The 14314-nt window shown below is 45.6% G+C and overlaps 1 protein-coding gene across 2 annotated transcripts; it reads left to right on the top strand.

Moving 5' to 3' along the window:
* The first annotated feature begins 293 nt into the window (after positions 1 to 293).
* On the top strand, positions 294 to 5287 carry LOC133352737 (histone H3.3A). 2 transcript variants are annotated; one of them, XM_061568575.1, is made up of 3 exons: positions 294 to 435; positions 2670 to 2969; positions 4032 to 5287. In XM_061568575.1, the coding sequence occupies exons 2-3, from the start codon at positions 2688 to 2690 to the stop codon at positions 4158 to 4160; spliced, it is 411 nt and encodes a 136-aa protein (XP_061424559.1). In that variant the 5' UTR covers positions 294 to 435; positions 2670 to 2687; the 3' UTR covers positions 4161 to 5287. The 2 variants fall into 2 exon arrangements, with proteins under 2 accessions (XP_061424559.1, XP_061424560.1); XM_061568576.1 differs by lacking the exon at positions 294 to 435 and adding an exon at positions 1194 to 1361.
* Positions 5288 to 14314: the final 9027 nt, after the last annotated feature.

The following is a 14314-nucleotide window of genomic DNA, read 5'->3' on the forward strand; positions in this document are numbered from 1 at the left end:
GAATGTCTCATGATAAATCCCATAAAAGAAATGACTAATTTAAACAAAACAATGAGTCACCACCACAATAAAGTCTCATGATAAATCCCATAAAAGAATAACTAATTTAAACAAAGCAACGAGTCACCACCACTGGAATATCTCATGCTAAATCCCATAAAAGCAATGACTAATGTAAACAAAAGCAACGAGCCACCACAAATAACAACAACAATAATGATGATGATGACATCTGAACCCAGCTGGTCACCAATTTCAAAACTTTCCCGAATCCGTTTCTGGAAACGCGGGGACCGTTGGTGACGTCACGCGGTGGGCGGGGCGACGTCGCCGCCATTTCGCCGCGGGAAGAAGAAGCAGCAGCAGCACAGGCAGCAGCAGCAGCGACCGGACTCACCTCCTCTCTCAGCCGCCTTCCGTCTCCCACGTCGCCCGGTAAGTACGAACAAACGTACTCACCGCCTCTTCTATCGGACGCGCGCGTGTTTTTATCCGTCGCGTCGTTCTTGTAAGCGTGGTTATTCATCGCGGCGGCCGTTCTTTGGTCGTCGGGGGGCCCCCTTTGTGTTATCTCTCGTCAGGCCGTCGTTTTTGTTAGCCCTCCTCGCTTTGGCCGCTTCTCCTAAACGTCAAGTTTCTATCGCTCACTTGCTCAAGTTCGCTCGCCGTGCGAGTGAGAATCGGCCTTTCGCGCTGGCGGTGTTTTTTGGTGGGGTGGCGAGGGGGGTAAACGAGCGGATTAACTCGACGTTTGTTCGCGACGAGGACAACGTCGCGGCGGAGCGATGAGGCGCGAGGGCTTTTTCAAGAAAAGCGGCGGCGCTGGGGCGAAAAAAACCCCGCGCGAAATTGTCCGCCATGTCCCCCTGCGCGGTGACGTCATCGCGCAGGCCCCTCCCCCCCACCACCGCGCGTGACGTCATCGCGCAGGTCCCTTCCCCCCAACCACCGCGCGTGACGTCATCGCGCAGGCCCCTCCCCCCCCACACACCGCGCGTGACGTCGTCGCGCAGAGCCCGGGTCGCTGTTCGCCTGTTGGGCGTGACGTCATCGCGCAGGCCCCTCCCCCCCCACACACCGCGCGTGACGTCGTCGCGCAGAGCCCGGGTCGCTGTTCGCCTGTTGGGCGTGACGCAATCGCGCAGCGGCGGAGGCGCGTGGTGTTACCGTCGGTGACGTCATCGCGTTTCCGCGACGCGGTGACGTCACGCGGGCTTTTGTTTATGGTTGTGTTGCGGTAGAAGGCGGCGGGAGAGGCCTTTTGTTTTAGCCTCGGCTGTTGATTAGTAAGATCGCGATTGTAGTTGGAATCTACGGGGATTAAAATACTCGAGTTTGTTTTTCCTCCGACGGAGACCTAGGTAATAAGCTACGGAATAGCAAACGGAAATCCGAATTGAAGCGTTTGAAAACAATGCAATACATGCATTTAATAATGAAATAATGTAGCGTAATTAACGTGTACGTCTTTTAACTTAGAGGGAAAAATAACACGGATTGTCTCACTTGTGTGGCCCGATTTTAAAGACGACTGGGAAGGAGCAGGAGGATACAATTGTATCACTCTTGAACGTCTATCGAGTCGTGTTAGGTGATGTTACATGGTCGAGATTCATGCTCGTTTCGTTTTAACAGCGGGCTTCTTAAACGTCGTTATGGGCTTCAAATTCCAACCCTTCGGTTGAAAAGGAACCCCCGTTGTGTTGTGAATGATACATAAGCTTGCACTGCTATTACTTATTAACAAATGGATATGTCCCCAAGGCAGTAAAATGTCTATCTCGCGTATGAACTCGGACATGTTTGTTTTGTATGCCTTTGTTTCCCTTTTGAAACGGTTCATGTTAATAGCAGTCGATGTACGGGCCCGTGGAACTTGGTGTTATCAAGCCGTGAATAACTAAAATACTCGGAGTAATAGTCGCACTACGACAGCCTTAAGACGTCTTTTGAGTGTTTTTTTTACATTATATCATTTGAATTGCAGTACAGCAACGTGGTGCTAAGCCGACAATTGAGCTACTGAATAAGAGTGTTAGGTTTACTGTATCAGGACATGAGCCGATGGAATGGGTATTTCACGAACTTGATGAAAAATACTTAAAATGGCCTTTCATTGCTTGACGTTGAAACTGGGTTTTATTTGAACACGACGAGCTGGAATTTCGCCAAATACAGTGTGAATACAAACGTGTTGTCCTTGGTGGTGTGACAGCCTACGGCACCTGAGAAACCAGTTTGGCTCATAGCAGCAGTGGTCCATCGTACTTTGTTTAGAAAATAACAAATACGTTCTGTTTGTCTATCGAGTCAAATAATAGGTGGTGCATTCTGGTAGGTATTCAAAGCCAGACTGCTGGGATATAGCTTAAGAAAACACCTGTACAGAGGCCTTCTTTACAAAGCCACCTGGAGTAGTCAGAGCCATCCAGTACAATTTATTAACTTGATTCCCTTCAAAACAGAGACAACTCCAAACTGCACGAGCTCTAACCACCTACGTTTGTGTGTGCGGAACATAACCACTTGTGTTGGCTACCCCTACTCCCTCGTACGCCATAAACCGCCCTTTCTAGATGTTAATCAGAATTACCTCAACAGTCTCTGTGAAAGTCTAAAGGGGGGAGGAAGAGGAGGAATCATGTATCGTTGTGTGCTCTCCTTTGCAGACCGTCGATACCGAAGAAATGGCTCGTACCAAGCAGACAGCGCGTAAGTCAACGGGAGGCAAGGCCCCTCGCAAGCAGCTCGCCACCAAGGCCGCCCGCAAGAGCGCGCCGTCCACGGGTGGCGTGAAGAAGCCCCATCGCTACCGGCCGGGCACGGTGGCTCTGCGTGAGATCCGTCGCTACCAGAAGTCGACGGAGCTGCTGATCCGCAAGCTGCCCTTCCAGCGCCTGGTTCGCGAGATCGCCCAGGACTTCAAGACCGACCTGCGTTTCCAGAGTGCTGCCATCGGCGCCCTGCAGGTAACGTGTCGTTGGCGACCTTTGGGAGCGGCATAGTTCAGAGTACCGTAGGATTTGGTGGGTGCGCAGTCAGTCTGACTCGAATCTGTTTTTGGATATTTAGATTTACAGTTGTTAAGTAAACATTTTTTGATTTAAAGCTTTCGTGACTGCAGGGATAAATATTCTTGGTTCTTTCGGTCACGTAGAAGGGAAATAATAAAATAATTATTGTAACATATTCTTTATTATTTACCTTCTATGTGACCATTACCGAAAGAACCAAGAATAGAAAAAAATTGTGCTTGATGAGATTTTGAATTTTTTTATTTTGACAACTCTTCTACAGGGTGTAAGTGGCTACTTTATTGAACTTAAACAATGAATAAGTTAATGGAAATGTCCGAGACAAAATGATCTTTGTTTTTGCTGACTAATTTTAATAGTTGCAAACACTTTCATGTGTATTTGCATTTTTATTAAGTAGAGGTGTTGGTGCAGTTAAGTGAGTTTTCTCCATTATTTTCCATGCTTCAGGCAACTACATTGCATTACATTTGATTGTTGTTTGTGCACATAATTGAAACGTTTCATTTGGCCAGACTCTATGCTTGGGGCACTTAACAGAAAACATGTTAATGGTGGCTACGGTTAACAAAGCATGTTTGACATTCATGTATGTGTTGCATTAAAATAATGTTAGCTATTCGCTACATTTTGGATGATTCATACCATAACTTGCAATGTAGGCGTGAAGCATTTGTGACAGTTATAGAATGCTTTATCAATACACCTGAGAGGCGACATGGATTTTAAAGCATAACCCTTGTGAATGTATATTTATAACAAGTGCCATAATTAATATAGTACTCCGTTTAAAAGCTCCAAGACCCAAGGGTTCAATTTAAACACAAGTGCGACGCGAAGTGCCTCGGTATCCCAGAGTACCCCAATATGTGGCGCTGCTCACATTTTAATGTACATCTGCGATTGAATCCATGTGGGCATTAAGCCGGCTTAATTTAAATATAACCCTGCTAATTAATCGGTGTGGGTCATTTCTGTGTGTGGGGGCGGTTGCAGGAGGCAAGCGAGGCCTACCTGGTGGGGCTGTTTGAGGACACCAATCTGTGCGCCATCCACGCCAAGCGCGTCACCATCATGCCCAAGGACATCCAGCTGGCGCGACGCATCCGTGGCGAGCGTGCCTGATTGCCGTGCCCTGTCCATGTCAGAGGGCCCCTCTATACTCCGGTTTTTTATAGAGGCCCATTAGAGGCAAGGGAACAACAAAAAAGTATAGCGCCTTGTGAACTTTTAATGATTCTTGTTTTGGACAAGTACACTTGGATGTTCGATGTTGGAGGCCTCCCAACAATCGATTTAAATATAAATGAACTAGAAACGCAATGCTTTATTGTTAATGTCTTTAACGCAAAGTGTGCAAAATGATTAATGTGCAATTGGTGTGGAGGCTTGCACAATGTCTGTTGGGCACACGTGGTGTGTAGAGAATTTGGAAAAGCCTAATGATAATAACATTGGCGTCTATGAAACCGGACTTTAGAGCAGCCCTGGCTGATCCCCGAAGCCAACGGGACCAGATAAAGGTGCATAAACATTGTCGCCACGTCTAAACGTAGTGTGGGATAGACTAGAAAGTAAAAGGGTTGTCTTAGAGTAATTAACAGTCCTTGTTTTGTTACTGTTTTTTGTTCATTTTTTAGAGGTGCTTGTCTCTGTGATGATTCAATAGAACCTGGTTGTGAAGGTCAGTCGATACTTTGGGAGTCTATGTTCAGCCTTGAAAATCTTAATAAGGAAGAATGAACGGCTACATTTGTTATTGCTGTGCTGTACGTTAACGAGTGGTGGTGGTGGTGGTGGCTGTGGTAAGCTAAGTTTGTAGTTGACCTCTTCGTTCTATCCAACTGTGTTGTCAGGACTTCCAGGTTTTACACTCTTTTCAGTCTAAACACAGTATTTGTACACGGTATTGTATTTTTATAACTTTCACTGATAAAAAAACAGGTAAAAATTTTGAAATTGTTTTGTATTATCTCCGTCTTTGCTCCCGTGCTAGCTGTGTGAGCGTCACACGTACTCAGTTCTTTCCCCCTTTGTGGTTTTATTCCTTTAAGACTTTGACCATTAAATGTTGGGACGTTATCCAATATATCTTTTGTGTTTGTTTACATACATTCACACTCGCAACAGTTGACATTTTTCATGACAGTGATTGCATGCAACAAGCGTCATGTTTTGCAGTTGGAGCTTTCCTGTATTTTATTTAAACTGCTGGCCTTTGCTCCTATTACAATAAACTTGCTTATACAATATGTGTGCGACCTCGTGGCATTGAATATTTTTTTAAAATATGTAATTTGCATGTTTGGACTAAAATTTGTTGCATTGGCATCTTTGGAATACATTTCGGGACATTAATTTATTTTGCCACTGAGTGAAGGACACGGTGTATTAATTCCAGCAGAAGACCACAACAGAAAACCAGATGCTTTGATGTGATATTGAATTTTGACGCCTTTTCTAAAACAATTTTACCCGTTTAAGTCCAACTGATGAAGCAAAATACAGCATTCGTTTCCACGAATAATTGTAAGTGACAGCACAAAGCGCTTGCATAGAAACGAGAAAAAACTCAAAATGGTGGACGTGCAATTGTACAGGGAGGTGGGTTCATGGTGTTTGGTAGGATCCCGACAACCCCCGATTCTTTGTATTTGCTGTTTCCCTCTACTGGGGCCCATGTGTACTGCAGTCTTGAAGTGCAGCATTCAGCAGGTCCACCCCCTCATTGCAGTTGTGGAAGAGTGCAACAATTTCAGTTGACAATAGCTGTCGGCTAGTTTTATTGATCACAACAATATGCCGGAATAACAATCATACTTGTGCTTGATTACCCTGGATATCCTCGCCGTGTCTAGACTTTCAGGAGGGTCCTGCCAAGATTTTTCAATAGGGGGACGATTTTGCTACGTGTTTTAATCTCAGTTTTATAATGTCGGTACATTTATAAAATAGGGATGTTTCACCAAAATCAGTTGCATCCCTTGTTATAGTTTTTTTAGTGACAGGAGCTGCATTTTTACCATGAAAATCATAACTGATAATGGAAATCAGACGTTGCATAAGTGGCGTAAACGTGTTGCATTAATCAAATAGTGGGTGAGGAATTTTCAGTGTTATAATAAGGACGTGGGTGTGTTGAGCGGACACATTGCAAGATAAATCGTGATCAGCATGGCTCTTTCAGTGGGAGAGTTAAATACTCGAGAGACCACTTATAATCACTTGCCTGCAGCCAAATTACCACAATCATGGATATGATTTTGGATATCCCCAGGTGGACGGCGTTAATTAATTACCCCCTTTATAACAGCAGCTAATTACAGCAATCTAGTATCTTACTATAGCTACAAGCTATTGCAGTTGAGCAGTGCGCCGTTAAGTATACGCCATACATTCGCTAAAGGTTGAACGTAAGTATGCACTCATGTGTTATGCATTAGGAGCTTTCAACTTCCTGCAGGTTTTGCTCGCATAAAGGGCAAGGATGGAGATGTTCAATCTCGGCTTCATTTGCTTAATCGAATTGCAGACAATCATTGAATACATAAATGCAGTTTAGTAGATGGCCTTTAGAAACATGGCAGAGCTAAATGGGACCAAACGCCGAAAGGGAGAATTGGGTAACAATATGCAGCCAAACTTAATTTGGAATTGGAATAGCAGAGCGATATAAACACCGAGGTACGATTTGACACAGGACGTAAAGGAAACGCTTTAAACGAAAGGATTATTATGGTAAAAGTTGCGGTGAACGCTGCATTTAAGGAATGTTTAATTACAGGGTGATCTATTTCCAGATACCCCCACCAAAATAGGGCGAGAGTGGAAGAGTGAGCAAACTATACGAATGGCTTTAGAGCTCCCTCTAGTGGATTTCCTTCCGCCTGCAGTAGCAACTGCAGGGCTGCACCTTTACCAATTTTATACAATTGAAGATTTTGCGATACAATTTGTTAAAATTTCCCATTTGTAGTTGGCCATGCCGACATTTCTGGAATAGGCGTGTGAGCCCACCCCGGGTGAGGTTCTCCAATTGAACCCTTCCTTCTAGCCCCCCCACCCACCGTTCCAGTCCCTGACGACCACATTTAGATAAGCCCCTCCCCTTAACTTGTATTTAAGATCTTGTCTCTTGGATTTCTCCTCACTTGATACAGTAAATTTAGCTGTGACGGTCCCACCTGAAGACTTGTGTTGCCTCCGAAACGTCGTGATTTAATTGATTTATTTCCATTCATTATTTTTTTTTTACCGACGTGACTTTACCGAAAAAACCTAAGAGTACCCATTCATGCTACCACCTGCCTTCCGTGCCTCTCTGTTCAATAATAGCTGATGATTTAAAAATGTATTCAACCACCTGTTATCATTTGTGATTTTTCATTTTGGAATATAGAAATATTTGCTCGCCGTTTTTCGAAAACGTGTCAGATTCCTTTAAAAAGTGACCAGACTCAGGATTTTCTGGGTAAACTATATAAAATAATATTTTGCATCATTCGAATTCTTAGCTGCTGTTTTTGTTGCCTAGCATTCACCCTGACGGCAGCTGTCCCTATGCGGCAGAAGGTAATAGCAGTATCGGCCTGCAAGTGGGCATTGGGATACGTGTTACGATTAAAAGAGGGTCAAATCTAAAGCAGTAGGGTATCGATAAATCGATCGTCTTGTTTGTTTTGGTTGACTACAATTCTAGTAATTCGACGCTAGAGGGGTGTAGAGTCCAAGCACCTTCAGACCTCACGTGCAATTCACATGACTGCACCTCACAGGGTGATATAGCTCAGTTATTGACTGGGTACAGGAGGAGGACTTCCAATCATATAGTAATTAGTTTATATCCCTAGTCAGAGTATATTAGTGTGTTCGATTGGCTCATATTATTACTAACTAGGGCTGGGACGATTAGTTGATTTTGAAGTGTATTTTGTTTAACCAGGCGAGAACGCGAGAGATGGTGAGTCGGCTCATTTGCAAGAGTGACTCAGGGCACCAAGATGACAAAAGAAAAACAAAATACAGCCACGAAGCAAAGAGAGATCAGCACAAAAACAACCGTGTCGCGTGGCGACATGGAAAACAGCGCACACACTAATTAATTAAAACAAGTCTCCTTTTCAGCGCAAATCAGCTTCATTAAGTCGATTGATCGGCTAAATGTTACAATCCATGACAACCTTTTTTTTCATGGTGGATTCCCTGTGACCTTTTAAAAATTTGATTTGCTTTGACATCCTGGCTACTGAAGGTGGGAAACCCCCTATTAAGCCGCACACAACACATGATGCGGATGATGGTGCTGATGACTTCATCAAGCACCACCCATCACCTATTTAGTGCCACGTGTGGGAGCAGAGATCGATTGAGTGGTAACACCGTTAATCGGTGGAGTAATTTATAACAGTACTTGAATAATCGGATTAACCAAGCTCTAACTACAAACTTTAGGGTGCTTAGCAATGTCTTATCAGCCCTAGAGGGCAAAACGATTTTACACGTTGTTCTCAGACTTTAAAGCACTCAAATCTCATTTTTTCAGGGAACATGGCTTTCATGAAAAATTCCACGTGAAATATGAAGCTGTCAAAATGGGTTTCATCCCATGTGATTTGAACAACGAATGTTTGGCAGTGGCCCAACGCACTGTAAATGAAATGTTTAAAATATGAAGTCTTACTTATTGTGCTGTTGCAGTGATGCAGTTAATCACAGCGGTTAAAGTCAACCACCCTGCAATGTACAAGGTGCTCCAGATGTCTTGTGACCCCCAATTAATTGACACCTAACATGTATTTCCATTGCATATTGATTTCTGTTTAAAGAATAAACAATAGCTTAAAACATATCCAGTTTCAGATCAATAAATGGGGGTCGCGAGACATCTGGACCACCCCGTACAATGCAGCACTCACCACGTTTGAGTGTTGTGAGAAAACCCCGCGTGTTCTACCGATTCACTCCCACAGAACCCGAGCCGACCCAAGGGACAACACAACCGCGGACGAGCGGATTTAAGAAACTCGCCCATTCTCTCCACACTGCCGCGCCGGGCGATCCAATGAAATCAGAGCGCGCTCGCCGCTGACACGACGGCGCAGAGCGGAGATACAGACAACCAACGAGCACGGCCGTGGATGTCGCTGCCACCACGAGAGCCCGTGGACCCCAGCCCGGCCTCCCGTGCGTGAGAAAGGAGCCCCCGAATGTGTCCCTGGCGCGGAGCCCAGTTCGGACCTTTAATCTGCGTCTCACGGCGGAGTGGAGGCTTGCTGTCGGCTCGTGTGCCTCATTTCCTCGCCCGTCTTCGGGATTGCGGCAATGCGTCACGGATATCATCGTTTTCATTCGCCACAGCCACGGTCAATACGCCGCTGGATGAAGGCCTCTGCAATCCACAGCCATTTCTTGCATTATAGCTGCGATGTAACACTCCAATTAGTGCCAACACACGGAGCTGATTGTATCGCTCCGCATGCCCGTTGGATGCCCTCTCCAATGAAACGGCGTTACGTTCATCATCAACATCCACGGATTAATTCACTGCTGGATAAAGGCTTCCCAAAACCACCACCATCTCTAAAGGTCCTTTGATGTAATAATCCACATTGCATCTGAGCGCATTCCAATCAAGAGAATAGCCACTGAGGAGATGGAGCGATGAAGTCAGATATACACAGTGCATTGCCCACCACCACCACCACCACCCCCACAACTCCCCAATGCATGGCAGGAGGCTCCTGGTGAGTCTGCAGTAAATTAGCGGAGGCGAAGCAGAAAAATCAATCCCGATTCCTGAATACGGTGCCCTGTGCTGTGGCAATATTTACAACTCGTTAATTAAAAGTGTGCTATTTATAAATAGTGAATGCACCGAGTGACAGACCATATATATGCTGGAGGAAAACCCGTCTCATGATGGGGAAAGTCAGCTCGAATGGCAACCGAGCAGTTAATTAAGAAAGCAGGTTAATCTGCTGCTTGACTTGAATAAGCTATGCCAGCATGTGGAAAATGTTTTGCTTTAAGCTGAACTTGCATTCTTGTAGGTGCATTTATAATCCTCAACATTCAATGGTCATCTGATTACATTGTCCTTCATAATATTTGAGTGGTGAACCTGATTACAGTGAAATCAACATTGTCTTTAATTAGTTATGTCCATACTTATTATGAATACATTAACAATTATCAAAATTCTAGGGTGAACCAATTGAAATGCCCTTCATGACCATTGGAAGGATATCACGTTTGCAATGAAATCAAAACTGTCATTATTCGATCATCTCTGTAGGATTCGACACTAGCACACGCATTCTATGAATTGATAACAATAATTATATTGTCTCAGACTTTTCTCAATCCACTTTTGTAAGAAGGCCCTCCCCATGCCGTGTTGTTCATGGCAGTGTCTTTGTCCACTCCTCACTCCGCTGGTAAAGGGCGTGCTGGTGCCCAGGACCGGTCCAGCTACCACTCGCCACTGACGTTAGCCGCGTCGAGAGCCCATCGCTCCACCCCACACGGATTTGCGACTAAACTAAACATGTACATTAGCAGGTAAGGACAACTGAGCTACACAGTTCTTTTTAAGAAGCGACCTGGCCACAAATGATAGCCAAACGAAGTGGCTTATCATGTGGAAATGTATAGCAGCCAAATACTCCAAACGCATGTTTCTAAATGTGGAGGGTAAAACTAGAGCACCCAGAGAAAAATCCACACGACCGTGGAGAGAACACGCAAATTCCAAATACACAGCAGCAGGCGTCCGGGTCGGGATCGAACCCACGACCTCCTGTATACCAGGCGAGGTAGTTAACATCTCATTCATGCAGATTATAATTTTGTCCAATCGTGGTCATGAAGTTGTAACGTGCAAGCCCCCTAATTCAGTCCAAAGCTAGTCGCCGCCACAGAGAAGGCATTAAGGTTATTGCACTAAATTAATTAATAGCCGCCGAATGGGGATAGTGCTGGAACACACTCTCCCGTCTACCTCATTATGCAAGGCTCCCGGGTTCACAAACACCCCCTGGGATGGATTTCCAATGCGACTGCGGCGGGCGTCAAGAAGCCGCGAATCGAGAGACAAATGGCTCCCACCGCGTTTGTTTCCGCGGCACACGCACTCGAGGGAGCGTGCCAGGCACGCACGCACGCAGCAGACACACATCCTTTCTCTGGAACTGACCCGTTATTAACAGTACATCGCCTTCTCTAAATGCTCTGCTACAAAAATATATAAACCCCAGACGTGCTTATTATTTTATTATTGTTGTTGTTGTATATAGCACATGTCTGAGGATGTTGTAGTCAATACACTAAATGTCACGATAACCCAATAATTTATTGACATGTCACATCAATAGTTCTTTACTTACCCCGGCTAGCTGCACGCAAGTCTCAAGACTCTCGGAGTCGGTTACCGATAAGTGAGTGTGGCTAATAGTGTTGTTTAGGAGCACCGATTAATGTCGACGAGCACAATCCCAGTAAACGCCGCGTATTTACTCACATCCCCATTTGCCTTGATCGACGCGTGGCTGAGCACCGTTCGTGAAATGTTCACGTAGTTTTGCCGCAGTGTGCGGTGTGTATATGTTCAGAGGGGGGGGGGGGGGGGAAGAACAACACGTTTTATTATTATTATTTATTAGGTTTTATTTTGGCATGGATAAAAACACACCGGAAAAACAACACCAAAGAGACCTGGTTACACCATAGAGACCTGGTTACACCATAGACATGTGATTACAGCAAAATAAAACCAGGAAAGAAACAATCCCAAAAAGCTGTGTACAAGGTCAAGTTCCAATTGGGAAGGTCATTCATCAACACGGAACAAGCAGCACAACGAATAGAAGACGGCTGATAGGACGCATCGCCTACCAAAAGAAAGGTACTCTTTGTCAGCAAAGTGCACACCCTGGGCAGGGCCATAACAGACTCTGAAGGCGCTTGCCACTCACCGCTGCGTGGGTGGCACGGCAAGCAATCCAAGTCGTGCAGCTGCGATTGCAGCAGCTCAGTGCTCGAACCAATGCACCACCAATCTGCAACAGCGACAAGGGCCTCCACGCACACCAATGTTGTCGGACTCGCCTATTCAAGATGTACAAAGGCACGGAGCTGCCTTTGAATTTTATTGAACAAAATTGAACATCATTAGTGCACAGGACCGCAGAGACGACAGCTCGAGGAGACGGCTTGCAAGTTTAAGGCCTGCACGGCGTACGGGGCAGGCGCTATGATAAATAATGTACACTCGTGTGTACACACACACACTCGGGTTGTGGGAGATGCTATTGAAGTGATTCTGATTAAACAAGCCCGTTCCGCTCATCGACACGTCACCTCCTCTATGTTACACATTACTTGTGTTACTACGTTACTGTACGGTACTGTTATAACATCACTTGCCCAGCGATCTTCTCAGAAGTGCACAGCCTGATTACAACAGCTTCGGTGCAGTGTCTCCCGTGTAACTATACAGGGCCCATCCATGTGTTGGAAAAGGGAAGCACGGGTACAGGTACCACTAAAACATCATCCAATCCCAAAGGGAAAGGTATCTGGGCCAAAGGTAAGGGGCGGGGTTAGCCGAGATACTCCGGGAACCCGCTGGAAGGTTCCACGAGAGGACGTGGCTGGAGGCGGAGCCTAGCCGCGCCTGCGGCTATATAAGTGGAGGCGGACTCGTGGTCGGTGTGGGGAGCCTTGGGTCCGGACTGCGTCGCTGCTCGCCGTCATCTCTCTCCGTTGTTCGGCCACGTGGCGGATCTCCTGCCGAGTTCCACCGCCCTTACCGGCACGCCGTCAGCCAGCGGCCAGGCCGGGAGTGGATGGGTGGAACCACGCCGGATGATCGACCGTGTGCGTAGTCTGTAAGGACGCTAACATCTAAAGTGTGTACTCGGAAAAGGAAGAAGATAGAGTTGGCCTGTGTTGTGCCTGTGTGTGAAATAAAGAAGAGTACTCTCTACACGACGTGTCGTAGAAGTCGCTCATTACACATGAAGAGATTCACCACCGATGTCAATTACCTCGGCTTAAATATCCATTGAAAGTCAATGTCTTGCTCAAATGAGTCGAAGCATCGATGATGGGTCTTCTGTTAACAGCCCTGAGCCAGTGGTGGATATTTCGCGTTCCTATGGCGGAGGTGAGTTTATGCCATAGCATAGTCACTGTTGACTTTCTCACAACGTGGTGTCAATTGTATCGACCCAAGAAGGGTGATGGGCTGAGTCAACCCCCTCAACCAGGATTTGAACTCGCGACCTCCCGATTGCAAGCCGTGCTGAGCCACATGGCCGCGGACTTGAACGTTGAAAGAAAAGCAGAGTGGCTACGTTGGACAAAGGGTAGCAGGAAAATGGGTTCAATGGTTCAATAAGTATGTTGAGGTTAGTTGTGGGATGTGTAGAGGATTTGAATTAAAACGTTGTTCTCTCTATAATTTATCCACATTGTTTTATCGGTGTGTCTGTAATTTGAACTTCTTGTATATCTCATAAAAATCGAATAGCCAGCTTTTTTTCTTCTTCTTTCAGTGTTGCAGTAAATAAAATTGTTATATCACTCTTGACCCAATTCATGCACTCGCATTTCATTGCTACTACAATGCAATAAAAAAAGGTTGTGGAGCAATGGGGCAGTGGATTTGCCCACCACGCTATTAAACTGACCGCTTGCATTATGTCTGACCATGGCTAACATCAGTGGCAAGAGATTGCCAACCGCACCAGGGCCTCCCCCCCTCATTCTAACAAGCATTGGCCAATGTTGATGAATTATGATCAGGTTCATTGACAAGGGGCTATGCGGCATTCGTTTGAAATGAATGTATTCTCTTGCAATTGATATCTCCCTTGTATTTTTGCTCGATCTAATTTGCAACAAATGTGGACGGAGTTTGATGTCTCTTCAGACTCCGATTGATGAAACCTCATCAGCAATTAGGCATACGTTCATGTATGAGCATTCAGAGGCAAAAAGCAATGATATGTCTTCAGAAATAAATGAAAGCAACTTAGCAAGAACCATAGCAACACAGAGTAATCCACACCAACACATGCGTATTGCCTCATTAATTGAGCACGCTAATGCACACCCAGGTGCAATTATTAACATTTAGCTCTTCGGCAATTACGGTGCCACGGTGATTAGCGACTCACAGCATAGAGCACACTTGTACGGCGAGACACACACAGAAATAACGGGCACACGACTTGAACGCACGCCTTTACGAAACATCTGCCTTTGATGTGTGGTAC

The sequence above is a fragment of the Lethenteron reissneri genome, chromosome 41 (assembly GCF_015708825.2).
Source record: "Lethenteron reissneri isolate LAM-NWPU_2019-01 chromosome 41, ASM1570882v1, whole genome shotgun sequence".
In the NCBI taxonomy this organism is placed as follows: domain Eukaryota; kingdom Metazoa; phylum Chordata; class Hyperoartia; order Petromyzontiformes; family Petromyzontidae; genus Lethenteron; species Lethenteron reissneri.